The sequence below is a fragment of the Stegastes partitus genome, unplaced genomic scaffold (assembly GCF_000690725.1).
Source record: "Stegastes partitus isolate 25-593 unplaced genomic scaffold, Stegastes_partitus-1.0.2 Scaffold362, whole genome shotgun sequence".
NCBI classification, from domain to species: Eukaryota; Metazoa; Chordata; class Actinopteri; family Pomacentridae; genus Stegastes; species Stegastes partitus.
In genome coordinates, this window is record NW_007578093.1 from 348,634 (window position 1) to 363,554 (window position 14,921).

A 14,921-nucleotide genomic window follows, 5' to 3' on the forward strand; every position below is an offset into this window, starting at 1 on the left:
AGCTCCTGTTTCCTGGAGAAGAAAACAAAATGAGATTCATCAGACAACAGGTGTAAAGGTCTGTGAATTGTGTGTGTGTGTGTGTGTGTGTGTGTGTGTGTGTGTGTGTGTGTGTGTGGTACCTTCATGCTGGGGGGGGCGGTGCGGGGCGGCGAGGGCGGACATTCTCCCAGAGGAACGTTGGAGATGTTCAGCAGCTCCTGTTTCCTGGAGAAGAAAACAAAATGAGAAATAAATCAGATCCGTTTATTGACGTCCATGAACACACCATTAGCCAAATTGTATCAAAGATCCTCGTCTCTGAGCCCACGACTGTCAAACGAGGCTTCTTCAGTATTTCCTCTCTGAAACAGTCCACAGCTTCTCATCACACAGGATCTGGCCGGTGAGCTGTTTTCATTACGTCGTGCTACTCTTGCATTGGCCCAAATTAGTCTTCACTAACTGGTATCCAGTGGAGAGAAAGATGCAAGGAAAGATGGAAGTGAGTGGTGGTGGAAGAAGTGCTCTGAAGCTTTAAAGGACCAACGCAGCAAATTAAAACTAAAAACCTTGAAAAATGCTTCCCATGTGGACACATCAGGAGTTTAAGTATTACAGCAAAAGTCCTGTTTTGTCCATCTGACGCATCTTTTGGTGAAATGTTGGATCCTTTGGACACTAATTGAAATCAAACCATGTGAACAGTTTAGAGGGAAAATCACTGTTTTGCTGTTCACTACTCAGACACATCTGAAATGTGAGCATGACTACAGGAGACCTTTTCTAAGACATCATTAGTTACCAAAGTTTGGAACCAGCGACTTGATCATTAACAATGTGATGTGTTGGTTTATTATTCACTGTGTAAAATCTTCACACCACAAGACACTGAAGCTGTCAAATGAATGTAGTGGCATGTAAAAAGTAAAGGAGCATTAATGGAAGTCAAGTCCAAGTGCTTTCCATCACGGCAAATGTGGAAAAACAATCATTAAGTTAAGAACAACGGTGATAATTTTACAACAAACCATTTAACCCATTTATCTTGCCAACACATTTGGTCTGTGCTGATCTGCATCGCCTCATTTAGTTAACTATGTTAAAGCTAACAGGTGAGCTAGGCTAAATAAAAAGCTAACACAACTAGCGACTGCTAATGGAAATTAAAATGAATGGAACACCTGATCTTCAAAATACAGAGAAAGCTAAAAGAAGACAAACGAAATGTGATTCTATTCAAAATATGCCAACACATCTGAGCTAACAATGTCCCTGAGGTTTACACCGAAGGCATCAATAAAGTTTTATTCTATTCTATTCTAACGTCACGTCTTGTTTGAACTTCACGCTGTCTTTACGGAGTTTTGTGTTGGCCACTCAGCGCTCGTCTCATTCATGTCTGCTGGACCACAGCGTCGTTAAACCTATTTGGTTACTGAACTACATCCGTATTTGAACCTTTATTGAAAGCGTCACAGTGAGCGAACTGGAAGTGAGGATCTGGTTGCTCTCTGCTGTTTCATGTTTAGGGTCTGACAAGGAGCCTTTACAGGAGGCCATCGCCTTTGAATGCTGTTTCTGCACCGCACTCAAACATGAGAGCATTAGGCCTCCCAGATGTCAGAGGATGAGCTGTGGCTGAGAGAGGACTGGCTCAGCCTGAAACCTGCCATCTAGTCTGATGAAACCCACTTTCAAGTAACATCTACAGCTGTAATTGTGATGAACACCTCTCGTACTGAATGTATGACAGAGATCAAGAAGGTTTTGGACAAAGACAGACGTTAACCCGCTCCCAGGCCTGCTGACGGTTTCTTTGTGCCTCTACTTGCACCAGACAAGAAGGTCTTGTTGAAAATGTGCCAGTCTGCCTCCATCTCGTCCCGTCACCAACCTTTGGTTGTATTCTGCATTCATAAAGAAACTTATATTCAGTGAAATCGCCTGATGAAGCCATTCAGGGTTCATGTCTCCTCTGCAGTTCAGCCAGCGGCTGTTTTTCTACATGAGTGGAAATCTGGAACTGATCACTTTAGATTCAAGTTTTAATGGAGTGTTTATGTGAAATTAATATGACTCTTTGAGATATAAGAGCTTCTAGTTTTCCACTCACTGGTGTCAAGTGGTTGTGAGCAGCACAGACTCTACTACAGATTGGATAAAACAGTGAAACAGTGAGCATGAGGCAGAAAGCTACAAAAACCACCACTCCTTTCCTCCACTCACTTGAGTCAGCAAAGAGCTTTGACATTAACAGTTGTCTCTCCATTTTTATGAGGCTCACAAACACCCAAACAAAGATGGAAAACCTTGGGTGACGTCTCCATGAGCCACGTGAGGGCGAAGCCAGCCTGACCAGCCCTGTTCATGCCTCGGTGCAGATGAAAAGCCCATACTGGCCACTTCTTTCCACAGGCTCAGCGCTCACACAATGCACCACTGTGTCCTCTGTATGTGATGCTGCAGCATGTTAGCTCACAGCGGCTGAAGGTGCATTGTGAGCCCAGAGCTGACAGCACTGACGAACATTGTTCGGTGTTCTTTCTTTGCTCTCTTCAGCCTGCCGGTATGAAGGACAGGGCGTTTCCACCGCTGCCCTGTGAAAAGGAAAAGCTTGTTCAGACCTGGTCCCTGAGGTGGACGGCTGCTGGGCGTCTCTGTTGGCCACAGCCTGTCTGCCTCCTGGACACTCACACACCTGCACACACAGATGCTCTTTACTGACGGAAAGTGAACGTCGGTGCACAGAGGGAGGGAAGATGGAGCTGCTGTCCTTGCAGCCTTGACTGTCTCTGCGGCGACATAACTACAGTGATGTCACAGCAGCTGACTCCCACCCAGGAAGGGAGGGAAGGAGGGAGGGAAACTATTTAGGAGGACGAGGTCATGGAGACAGTGAGTCAGACGAAAGATGAGGACGTGTGGAGCAGCATTTTATCAAAGGTGTCTTGGATGGGAGCATGACCAGATGCTATAATATGCAAGATAGCAGCATTTCTACACTCCTCAGTTGAGTCAGTGTGTGAGGCCGTGAAGGTCAGCGGTGGGATCAGACGACCACGGTTGTGCCTCTCACGTGTAACATTTGAGAGCTAAGAAGATCAGACAAAATCATGGTCAGACTGAAGAGACAGAGTCGTGACGTTTCCTTTGCGGATTCATCACGTTGTCATGACAGACACTTGCTGGGCGCCTCGTTGTTCAGACGGACCTCCTCTATGATCTCAGCATCTGCTTTGGTTTATTAGAGACAATTAAAGGGAACTCAATAAAAGAAGATAACACTTCTTTCATTTTATTTGTAAGAAAAGTTTAGCCCAGAGAAGGAAAACGCTCGAGAAGAGATTAAAGTTTTTATCTATCAGTGTCGGAGAGAAACTTTAGAAATGAGTTAAAAATCGTTTTTATGGAGCAGCAGATGGAAATGTCAAAGAAAGGTCTTTGATATTTCTGGAAATTCCTTCAGAAAATAGGCGTGTTTTGTTAAACAACCCTCTGAGTCTTTAAAGATTGCTGGGTATTTATCTGTCAGAGGAGCAGACGCTTCGTCTTGTGACTGCAATGATAAAACATGAGAGACTAAATCTGGGCATTTAAAACATGTCAGTTTGAATTGTTTTACCTCCAGTATCTCAACATAAATGACCAACTTCTAATCCAAACTACATGTCATGCTACACTGACTGCATAAGGTTATGGAAATGTAAACATTAAGACTTTAGCTTAAGTAGTTTTCTCACTCATACACGGCCATTATGAAACAGAAAATATGAAATTAGTCCATCGCATCCTTAGAAGACACATGGTGTAACTCTAAAGGCAATAAGGAACCATTCGGACCAGTTTCAGGTGGTTCTCCTCACAGGTCATGTTTTACATGTTCCTTATACTACCAGTCCAGATGGGAGGAGGTCTGGCACTCTGGGATGCCTTCACTTTAGCTGCTCAGCACTGGTTCTGGTGTCATCAACCATTTTCAGTTTGCAGTGAATGCGGAGGGCAACATGGCTTGGTCTCTGTCCAAAGACGCCCCGCTAGACAGTGGAGGTTTGCTCGGTGGTTGGGAACAGCCTTCACTGCAGCACACCTTTGTGACCACGACATCGCTGAGTCACATCACTGAGTCGCCCTCGGAGACGCTTCTCACTATACTTTTCTTAAGAATCCAAACAATTCATGGTTGACTCAGGACCTCCTTAGGTCGCCAGAGACACACCCTCCGAGCTCGCAGTGGATCAGATGAACGGCTGGTGAGACATGCAGCCACCAGACACAAGCGTACAAAGATTCCTGGATTCATCAGTGAGCTGAGCCACAGCTGAGCCACAGCTGAGCCTTCATCAGCTGTCCAGCACTCACCCCACCTTCACCATAGTCTATGAGCTGCTAGCACAGTCTTTCCTTAGCATTACTTTGCTATGTGCAGATGTTAAAGACAGCAGGTGGGATTCAGGATTTCAGAAAATCCTCTAACACCAATATTCTTGTTTGGCGGAGGACAAGTAGAAGTCTTGGACACTTGCTGGCTCTCAGAGGCTCTGAAACCAAGCTTTGCCTTTTGTAATGAATTGGTGAATTTTCAGTACATTTCTTGATCAGTGCTGTTCTATGATGCCTTTAATTTGGGTTTTGAGGAAGTCAGACCCTGAGAAAGTTCTGTCTAATCTATCTAATCTATATCACAAAGTCAGACAACGTTCAGGCCTCCAGCTGCAAAGTCGTCACAAAGACGTGTGGTAGAACTTCCCCAGAGAGCCAAAAGCTGCCAAACCATTACATGACTTTAATACACATTAAACAGTAGCTGGGAGGTACAGACAGCAGCAGGTTGGTTGGTCAAGTCACTCCCGAACAATTCATTCATCTACAACAATAAACATGCTCTTTAACTGATTTCAGAAAATAGCAGTTGTTGGCTGAAGTGAATGAGTGAAGTGTTCGTGAACCTGAGCCTGTCACCTGGAGCCAAGCCTGACTGGCTGAACAAAACGGGACAGATCACGCTCCACATTTACATCAAAACCAGTACAAGATGTACCTTTCCTGTACAGCAGCGTGTCTATAATCCTTTGGCTGGAGCTAATTATAGTTAATTCAACACTAATTGCATCTACACAGTTATCATGTTTATCTAATGATGCCAGTAATGTGTGTGAGATGCTGAGAGGAAGACAGATGGGACAGATCTCTGTTATTTCATGCAGAGATCACATCCTTTAGATAAGACGTGGACATCGGCTCGGACACGGAGCTGCAGAGCGAGAAAGAAAGAGAATAAAGGGCAACAACAGCTCCCACCACAGAAAGAAGATAAGAAGATGAAAACCGGAAATCAGGAGGTTAGAAGGTGCAGAGCGGCTAAAAATAAAGAGCAGCGGGCAGACAGGAAGATCAAGCAGAGGGTGGACGGCAGGTCTCATCTCTGAAACGTCTCCGAAGGTTACGGCGAGCTGCTGCTTCCAGCTGGTCTCGGTATTTGTTATGAAACTTGATAAGGAGCCTGATGTTCATGCTGATTGGCCAATTACACAACTGATGCTTTCTCTAATGGAGTTAATCCAAGAGTAATTGGAGCCAGAGAAAAGGAGAAGGCATAACGAGAGCGTAGAGCAGCAGCATGAGGCGGCTCATTGGAGGGACGGACCCATCATGCCCTATTACAGCAGCCTGACAATAAGGACAGCAGGGTCCACCGCTGGGCCACGTATTGGAGCTGACAGCCACGGCGCTGATCAGCACATGAAGAGGCTGATGTTACGGGAGGCGTGCTGGAAAGGTGATGCCTGTTGCTTAATATAACCAAAGTTAATGAAGTTAGGGCACGATGAACCCATCTACGGAAGTTATGTCGAGGATGTAATGAATAGTGTGTATGACTGACTCTCCACAGGGTCGTGGCTATGTACAGCCGCACAGAGCTGCTGTAAACTATGATCCTGTCCAAAATCACTCCCTGTTCACTGCAAGTACAACGCTAAGTACTGCCTGAACACCAACCCTTCACACTCATCACCGTTCTGTCACATGGCTTTCTTTAAAAACCTGCCAGTTGGTTTGTTTCTTAAAACATGTGCAAGATTTACACAGTTTATCAGAGCTGGAAGTTGCAAAACAAACTGAATATTGACTTTCAGACTGTCCTCTTTGTTGAGCCACTCTGTTGGAAACCAAGCTTAAAACCACGATTTGTCATCAAAATCACTACACAGCCAAAAACAAAGGATTTGCATTAAATATATCCTGCAAAAATACTAAACTTTGTGCTCCTCTGTGACTCAGATTCAGGGGATCTTTTGCTGAACAGGGCTGAACTGCAGGCAGTGCTTCCACAGGTACACAGGCAGGAGGTAAGGATGGAATAAAATAAACATGCAACTGGTCAAATATCTACAGATGGTAGACTAACACCGTTTCCCAGCGCCGGTTGCCCCTGTAGGAACTTGAAAACATGCTGGCCATGCTGTGTCAGTACACGAAGACAGTTTTCGATTCTACTTTTAACCATGCTTGTGCTGTTCCTGAAGAGGTCAGCACTTTATATTGCAGTGACCAATGAGTCCACAGTGAGTTAAAATATGGCAAGTAAGTGCCAGAAACTGCTTCACTTTCAGAGGGTTGAACTCCAGCTTGAACTATAGTCACTTTGTCTTCTCGTCCTTCCTCTACTTCCCCTCATGCTGTCTGCTGTCAGTCTGTCGTTGTCTGCTCCTCACATAAAATTAGAATTGGATGTCAGCTGTCCAGCAGGAGAGCAAAGGCATCCCAGATATGCACAGATATGTGGGGAGGTCACGGGAGCAACCGTTAGGAGGCAACTGCACTGTGAGTCCCCGGCTGTTTGCTGTGGGAACATCGGGCCTCGCCCTCGCTCTGCTGTCGTGTTTGAATACATGCAAAGCTGACGGATTAGACCGTCCAGCAGACAACCTGGAACACTCCCATTACCAATGAGAGGCAGACAGTGAGGGGCTGACGAGGACATTTATACAGAAATGTGTACAAAAACCTAAATAATGGGTGCTTTGTCTACGGAGAAGGAAGTAAATAATCTTTTCTTTGCTGTTCTGCTGATAGAGTAGCAGGAAGTATATGGATATGTTTGTGTCTGTATGTGTGCGTCAGACCCTGTTTATGCAACGACACATTCACCTGAAGACACACTTTATCAGTATCACCGTTGCAGAGCGACAGACGGAAACCCATGTAGCCTACTAGCAGCTCTCCAGCCCTGGAGTCAAAACATAAATTAACAGTTTCAGTAGATTCATTTGACTTAACCCCCTTAACCTTGTAGTGGAAAAGTTGAAATCTAGTTCAGTTCTATTATTAAATGTCGTTTTTCTCCCACCATACACTGGTTTGTAACCAGCTGAGGCCAGAGGCAGCGTGTCACGTTGACCATCCAGACTCTTCACAGGGAATGAACACGCATTCCCAGCTCCTGAATATGACATCTCGCTTGGCGAAGTCACCAACGTTTTCAGCCATAATTCAAGAATTCATGCAATAATTATGACAACATTTCACACAGGTGTCTGATTTAAAGCGACAAAGCGATGACACTTAGATCCAAAAGGTCAAGTTCAGGCAGGCAGGGATGCAAACTGCAACTTGACAGATTGGCGGAAGCATAAAACCCAGAGGCGACAGCTGGAGTTAGATGTTTTTAGGACTGGTAAATTCAAACTACCATCTATTCTTCTGTTATTGCTATTTGAATTATATGGCATGAGCTCAGCACCAGTGAGAACGAGGGTCGTCCCCACAAGTGTTCTTGAAGGATTTTTAAAAATAGAACAAACACAATCATTTAAAAACCCCTAAAGACCATAAAGATGTGAACCTTGACATCAGGCAGTCCTCCGGCCTCCAGGACAACCAGTTCCATTAAGCTGGGCTCCTTGTATTCAGAGAATCCTGTTCTTCTCAGGTTCTGCTTTTCACTTGTCCTTTTGTTCTCTTAGTTATTGTTGTAATTAACCCAAACGTTGGCGTAACGTGACCCCGGTGAAGGTTCACCCTCTCCAGGCACGCAGCCCCACCCTGGCAGACTCTGGGTCCTTTGGTTCGTCCTACAGAAACCCAGGTTCATTCTACTGCGCTCGGTTCGTGGCCTGCATGGACCTGATAGTAGCATTTAGCTATGCTGTGCACCTGCCAAATGTTGCAGCCAGAATCACTGACCTAAACCCTGAGCAGACTAAATGAGCAGTCTGTGACACTGGATTTACCAACTGAACACTACGACATAGTCAAAGGTTACACACTGCAGCTTTGTCCTACCTTTGAAATGTCAGCGTTGTTCTTTGTCTCGCAACACAAATGGTGCCCAGAGACGTCTGATGGACATGTGAGTGTATTTACCTCTCAGGAACAGCAGAGAGACGCCGATAAAGGTCTGAATCATGATTGTTCTTTGTCACTGGCTGTGCTGTATACAGCTAATTGACCTTTATTGAACAGCCTGGCAATGCTGGTAGTCAATGTGCATTAACACACAGCTCCAGCCAACGCCTGAGCCTCCAACCCCGTGTCCACAGAATCACATTCTAAACAACCAAACTGCGTTCTCATGTACATCTTTACAGAAATGAATTAAGCCAACATAGTCAAGCCAGGCTGACTCAGTGTTTACTTTGGGTTTTCTTCTCGCTGTTTGGTTGGATTAAGTAAGATATGCTTTGGCTGTCACTTAAAAATAAAAAGTACTCAGTTAGGTTTAGGTTGAATTTAAAAAAAATATCTGGGTCCGGTTTAAAACATGCAACTTCACTGCATATTTAGAGCTTTTCCATCATTTTCTGTGTTTCCATGCTGAGGACTTTTTACACATGACTGGCTGGTTGAAAAGGAGAGACAATACAATAAGTAATAATAAAGATATGCTGATTAGAAACACATTTGTGATACGTTCGAAACAAACAATCCGGTGGAAAATACATTTTCCTGAAACATGACTGAGAATGCAGTTATTTCCATAAAATGGAAAATAGGGATCAAACTTTGGTGTGTCAGTTTTAAGAAAACATTTTAAACTCTTGACTGAAATGAATGTGATTCTGTTTGGGGTCAAAAGATGAAAACATGTTCTGTTACTGTCTGTCTCCTGAATATTTATGGGGCACATGCGGCCGTCATTCAGAGACGTATCTCCACCAAGACGCACCGCCTTGTAGATTTGTCTGTCAATGCAAACACCCTGACAGCTGTTGTGCACTAGCAAGGCTTGTAACTGACACGAGTCTTCATCTGGAGCGCGTCATTTCATTATTAACGCTGGTGCAACGTGTTGATCGTATCAGTGGCCGTAAACCTTTGAGGCCAGCAGAGGGTTCCGTCCTCGGCACGCTGCTGCATTGCAGTGAAAAGCATAGTTGCCTGGTACCACCAGTCTCCCTGTCATATCAGTGGAAATGCCATAAATCCCATCTAATCCTATTCGTTTTCTGAGACCCACTTCCTCTTTATCATCGCCCAATCTCACCCAGTCTCACTGACTTGAGTCAAAGACGAAAATCGAGTTAAGCATCTGTCAGATGACATTGAATAGCTCTCTCCTCAACCAGCTCCACCCTGTCAGGCTGCTCGATAACCACGCCATGGCAGAAAGGTCCCGAAGAAAAGGAGAACGACATTAAGACAGAGGGGGAGGCACAGAATGAATGGACGTCAGGCAGATCGCTGAAAGAGAGAAGGCCACGGAGCGAGAGAATAAATGAATCTCTGCAGACTAAAAATAGCGCTCCCAATCCCCTGTGCTGCGCTGGTAAATAGGGCTGTCTTGGGTGGGTCTCTGGGCACTTGTTAGAGACAATACCGTCTCATCCATTACGCTCCAAGACAAGGTTGTCTGTCAAACACACACACACATATTTGCACAAACAGTTAGCGAGTGTAATGACATGTGTGTAATGACATGTGTGTGTGGTAACCACCAAGAGAATGAGACGCACTAGAAACACAAGGGGGGGTTGAAAATGGGGAGTAATTGAGGGTAGAGAGGAAAAACAGAGGGGAGAAGGAGGAATGGAAATACGAGTGAGTCAGTGAAGAAAAGCAGGAAGAGGAGAGTCGAAGGGAGGAGAAGGAAAAACTGTGTAAGGTGGTTGAGGAAAGCAATAAGACTGCATTTTAAAGCATCGGCTGCAGTTAAACTGAGTCGTGAGGTTTTCTGTCTATTAGTGCAAATGTTTGGAAAATCCTACATATGAAACACAAAAACAGCATTCAGGAACAAGTTCACCTAAAGGCTCCACGTTATTTTTCCTGCAAAGCAATAACCAAAGTTACAGCTAAAGAAACCTTCATTGTGGGAAATGTATGTTTCACCTCATTCAGCTGGCAAAGATCTGTCAGGACCTGTAGCTTGGCGCCGACAGTCGAGTCAGAGCAATAATCAACTCTAAAATAGTCTGGATTGCTGTGAGTTTGATTTATTTTCCCAAAGACCAAAAGGCCTGCATCAGATGGTTGTGTTTACCTGTCCTCAGTGTCACGAGCTCTGGGCTCAGACTACAAGAGTTTTAAGAAGCATCAAGCACATGAGGAGAAGCTTCACAGACACGCCTCTCTCTAGTTTCAGGCATAAACACACGACAGGATGGAAAAATAGTGGCGCATCACACACAACAGGATGTTTTCCAGATTATTGTGCCAGAGGGATCCATCAGCTTCACCTAACCTTGTCACACAGGAAGAACTGATGCAGCTACTTGGTGTAGAGTTCATAAAACATGTCCTCAGAGCAGTTCAGGAGGTCCATTACTGAATAACCCGGACTCCTCAGAGGGTAAAATGGGCCTACACTCCTGCAGGATGAGCCCAATAACTTAACCATCTCACTATCTGATCTAAACGATACATAAAACAAGTTACATATCGGACCACAAACACATGAAAACCCAGAACCAAACTGGAAATGAATGGAGGGAAAGAAGCGTTGAGGTCTTGCCATCGGAGCTATCGTGCTCTTTAAATACAATTAAAGACACGTGGTTTCCTTACTTTCATGTCTTCTACATCAATCAGGACGCTGCCTTTTTGTCAAGAGTTTCAGCTTTAAATCACGGCGGCACAACTAATACAACACTGATCACAATTCTGGGACACGATCAAATGTGACCATGACGTTTGAAATGAGAGCTGAGAACATACGGTCACAACACTAGAAAACAGTCCATGGACATAAACTCACTGAGTTCTAACTTCTCAGAGTAACGCTTTAACAACTATTTTTAAATATATTTTGCCTCTAGGGGGCGCACTTCAGGTGAAGACTAACTGTTTTTAAAGCCTTTTGAACACAAAGACGTGTAAGGATTGCAACACATGATAGATGCTGACGATTAGTACAACCCGTCAGGTCGATATTTAGCCATCCTTTACAGGACTCCTCTTCTAAAATGAGTCAGATGCAAATAGTTTAACCCTGTCATGAGACATTAGCTTCACCAGCTAACGAGTAAAAGCTGATGATGTGTTTCAGAAGCAACTTTAGTAGTTGTCAAAATGGGAACCAGCTTTGGTCCACCTGAGTCTGACTCAGAGGTCAGTTCTTTGGGAGGACTGGTCTTCCTCTGCGAGGAGTCCAAACTTCAAAATGTACTTTAGCAACAAGGAAGCTTGACAGCAGTTAAAGGGAGGCAGAGGTCTGCAAACATTCAATAAAAAACACGTTTGGCTGGTTTGGAGTTAGAAACGTGCGCTTGCCAATGAGCTTTCCCTGCAGACACCAGCGGGGGAGATGCCTTGTATTGTGTTTGGTGGCGTTTGCCTCCTCTGGGCCGCTGCCTGCTGAGCTGAGCTGTCATGACTGACTGCGAACCAGAGGAAGCCAAGAAGGTCACTCCTGATGGTTCAGCTTTGACCAGCTGCAGGTGTAATTTATTCTGTCCCCAACATGTCCACTGCAGAATGAAGTTTGTTCAGTTTGTGTCTAACCAGTTACATCGAGGGCCCTCCAACAGATGAAATATAAGCCACTAACTAGTGTTTGATGAGAGTTTCTCTTGAGGGACTGTTGGGATATTTGCTTGACTGTCAAATCAAATTAATCTTTGCAGTCCGTTGGGAAATATGAAGTGTAGAGTTTAAAACAGACAGCTGGGATGATCACAGGAAGGAGCGTCACCACTGATGAGCAGAAACAAGAACACATTTAAAACCATTTCAACCCAAGTGTCTTACTTTTCTTTTAAAACACCAGCAGGAAACTGTAAAAACAGAAAGAATCATTCAGTTTTCAACTTTCCGACAGTCTGTCAATGCCATGACATGACTCTGTCCGGTTACAAACTAGATTTCATCAAAATCACTTTATTCTACATCTCATTCAACAATTCGACCATAAATTTACTGTAAAAACAAAAAACTCTGCTTCCCTCAGAGAAGCTGAGAGCCACGAGTGACTCAGCAGTCATGAGAGTTTCCAGACTGCAGGCTGTTCGTACACTAGGAGGAAAACAAGACATCCTTGGTGTCTAAAAGAAGACGGCAGCCCGGCTCAGAAACGGCAGACAGAGGAGTTGTCAGGTAGCGATGACAGACAGCACGGTGAACATGATCGATGGAAGGAGCTGTGTGAAAAACAACGTGTGAAAAGGCACTAGGCCCGGTCCGACAGCCGAGTGCACAGGTGGACTCAGTACTGGTAGCATGTGTGGGCACTCTGCAGTAGGAAAGAAGCTCAGCCTAATTCCTTCCCTTGTGATTTTAACACTATAACTGTGTCAGACTGTGTAAAAGCCATGTTTGAACGCTCCCTTCTTCTAGCCATGGTGGTGCTGTTACCATACAAGTGCAGGACAAAGAGAATCCTCAGAGCTCAGAGGGTTAAAACTGTCCAACTAAGCTCTGAGGTATAAAGTGCAAACATGGAATTTCAATATCACAACACAGCGGGAGGTCAAGTAGACAGGTATTTATGTGTATAAGGTACTCAATATGTAGAATGTCAGTGGTCATCCACACAAGGACAGCGTTCATGGTTTCTGTCTTTCACCAGACATTGTGTAGTCGGAGGGAAAGAGCTCAGCCTCCAGTCTGTGGACCTGCTGCCTGCAAATGTCTCAAACCACCGTCTTTGTCTGATCTCAGCCGGTGTGCAGAGATTTCCATATCAGGCAGCCAGTAACAGAGTCTGTTTCTGTAAAAAAAAAAAATGTTGTTTTATCTAAGGATCAAAAGATGTAGCTTCTCTCTTGGAGATCTTCATTGACTTAAAACAAACTCCAAACATTTGCTCCACCAGCTCCATTTCCTCACCCTGAATACCAGCCAGCGTAGCGGCAGAGGACAACTTTCTAAAATCAATACTCATGTCCTCAGTCTTCGCTGCGTTTAACCGATGAAAGACTTGTCATGACACAAAGTCCTCCTCCACAGCGCTCTTCCAGCCGGTCGAGGATGACGAATGTCCGACTCATCGGCACATTTACTGCACGTCTGTTTCATCATTACTCTGACACTTGTTCTCATAAGTAACGTTAGGAGGCGATGAAGACCTTGTGGGAGCGTGGAGAGAGATTTGATCTAAAGGAGCGTTCCCATTGAAGGGAACAGTCGTATCACGTGCAGGAGCAGACTGACAGCCAGGACCAAAGCCTGCACTGTGGAGCTCATAGCCAGGGTGCTTTGGATGGTTTACCATCTGGTGAGCTCTGCCGGATTTAAAGTGGTTCGGAGTCAACGTACCTGCATGAACCTTTTCAATAGTAAAGCAAAAATATGCTCATTTCTGCTGAGAGTCAGATGAGAGTATTTATCCTGTTGTCATGTTTGTACAGTAAATGTGAAGCTATAGATAGATAGATAGATAGATAGATAGATAGATAGATAGATAGATGGATAGATGGATAGATGGATGGATGGATGGATGGATGGATGGATGGATGGATAGATAGATGGATAGATGGATGGATGGATGGATGGATGGATGGATAGATGGATGGATGGATGGATGGATGCATCTGCAGGTGAAATTTCATTGTCGTGGCAACAGTTTCTTGGATTATGGGTTATGGATACTCTGATTATGATAATTATGATGAGTTCATCAGCCTTAGCTTTCTTATAAGATAGATGGAGTGATTTTAGATATAATACTATTAGATTTTTATAAAGCCAACACTTCTTTCGCTTCCATCCTGAGCTACATTCCTGCTAACGAGCCACTTTGCATTAAAATAAGACATTAGTGCATCTACTAGAAGCAAAATATAAATAGAATTGTACCCAAAATGACTGACTCTACACTTTACCGGTGTTCCTTGAACGCCTCAGGTGCAGCTACAACACAGCAAAACTGAAATAAGGAGTTTTAAATTCACTTTTACCCAAGTTCAAGCCAAGTGGGTTTCTCACCCAAACCCATTTTAAATCTTCCTTTTCAGTGTGTCCTTCCTGTTGCTCACTAACTTGGCTGTGCACACAGAGCTCACACATAAAAACTGTCCTTAAGTGTAGTAGAGTAAGAACCTGTTGGAAGAATCCTGTTCTGTCTGACGGGAGTCTCTTGTATGTACTGAATGCTACATGAGAATTGTGTGAGTTGTTTTTCACACCAAGTTTAAAAAGTAGCAGCATGATGTGTTTAAGTCTGTTTTCCTTCTCGTCACATTTGCTGCGATGTGTCTGTTGCATGACTCAGCAGCGACACCGATGACATCACGCAGCCTCCTGTAGCCTCCTATCGACTGGCCAGATGTCAATATGCTCCTTTCACACTAACTTTTACATGTAAGTGAATTCAAAAATCCACTCAGTTATATGGAAATGAGGTTGTCTTCTTGTAAAGGCTTTGCTGTAGGAAGTTCCTGTGAGCAGCAACTGCAGGTGAGATTAGGAGGTTCATATCAGGAGTATTTTTCTTATATCTGATCAAAGTTTCTTCACGTCCAGACGGCAATCAATAAATCAAGTGGTCTGATAATAGAAAAAGA

General features: G+C 44.3%; 1 protein-coding gene across 3 annotated transcripts in view; it reads right to left on the reverse strand.

The window, feature by feature from the left end:
• Positions 1-14,921, reverse strand: part of rap1gap2a (RAP1 GTPase activating protein 2a) — an 84,435-nt gene that overhangs the window by 24,940 nt on the left and 44,574 nt on the right. For all 3 annotated transcript variants that reach the window (XM_008284510.1, XM_008284509.1, XM_008284507.1), the window contains one exon: positions 123-207. In XM_008284510.1, the coding sequence (XP_008282732.1) occupies positions 123-207 (85 nt within the window). The remainder of the gene's footprint in view (positions 1-122; positions 208-14,921) is intronic.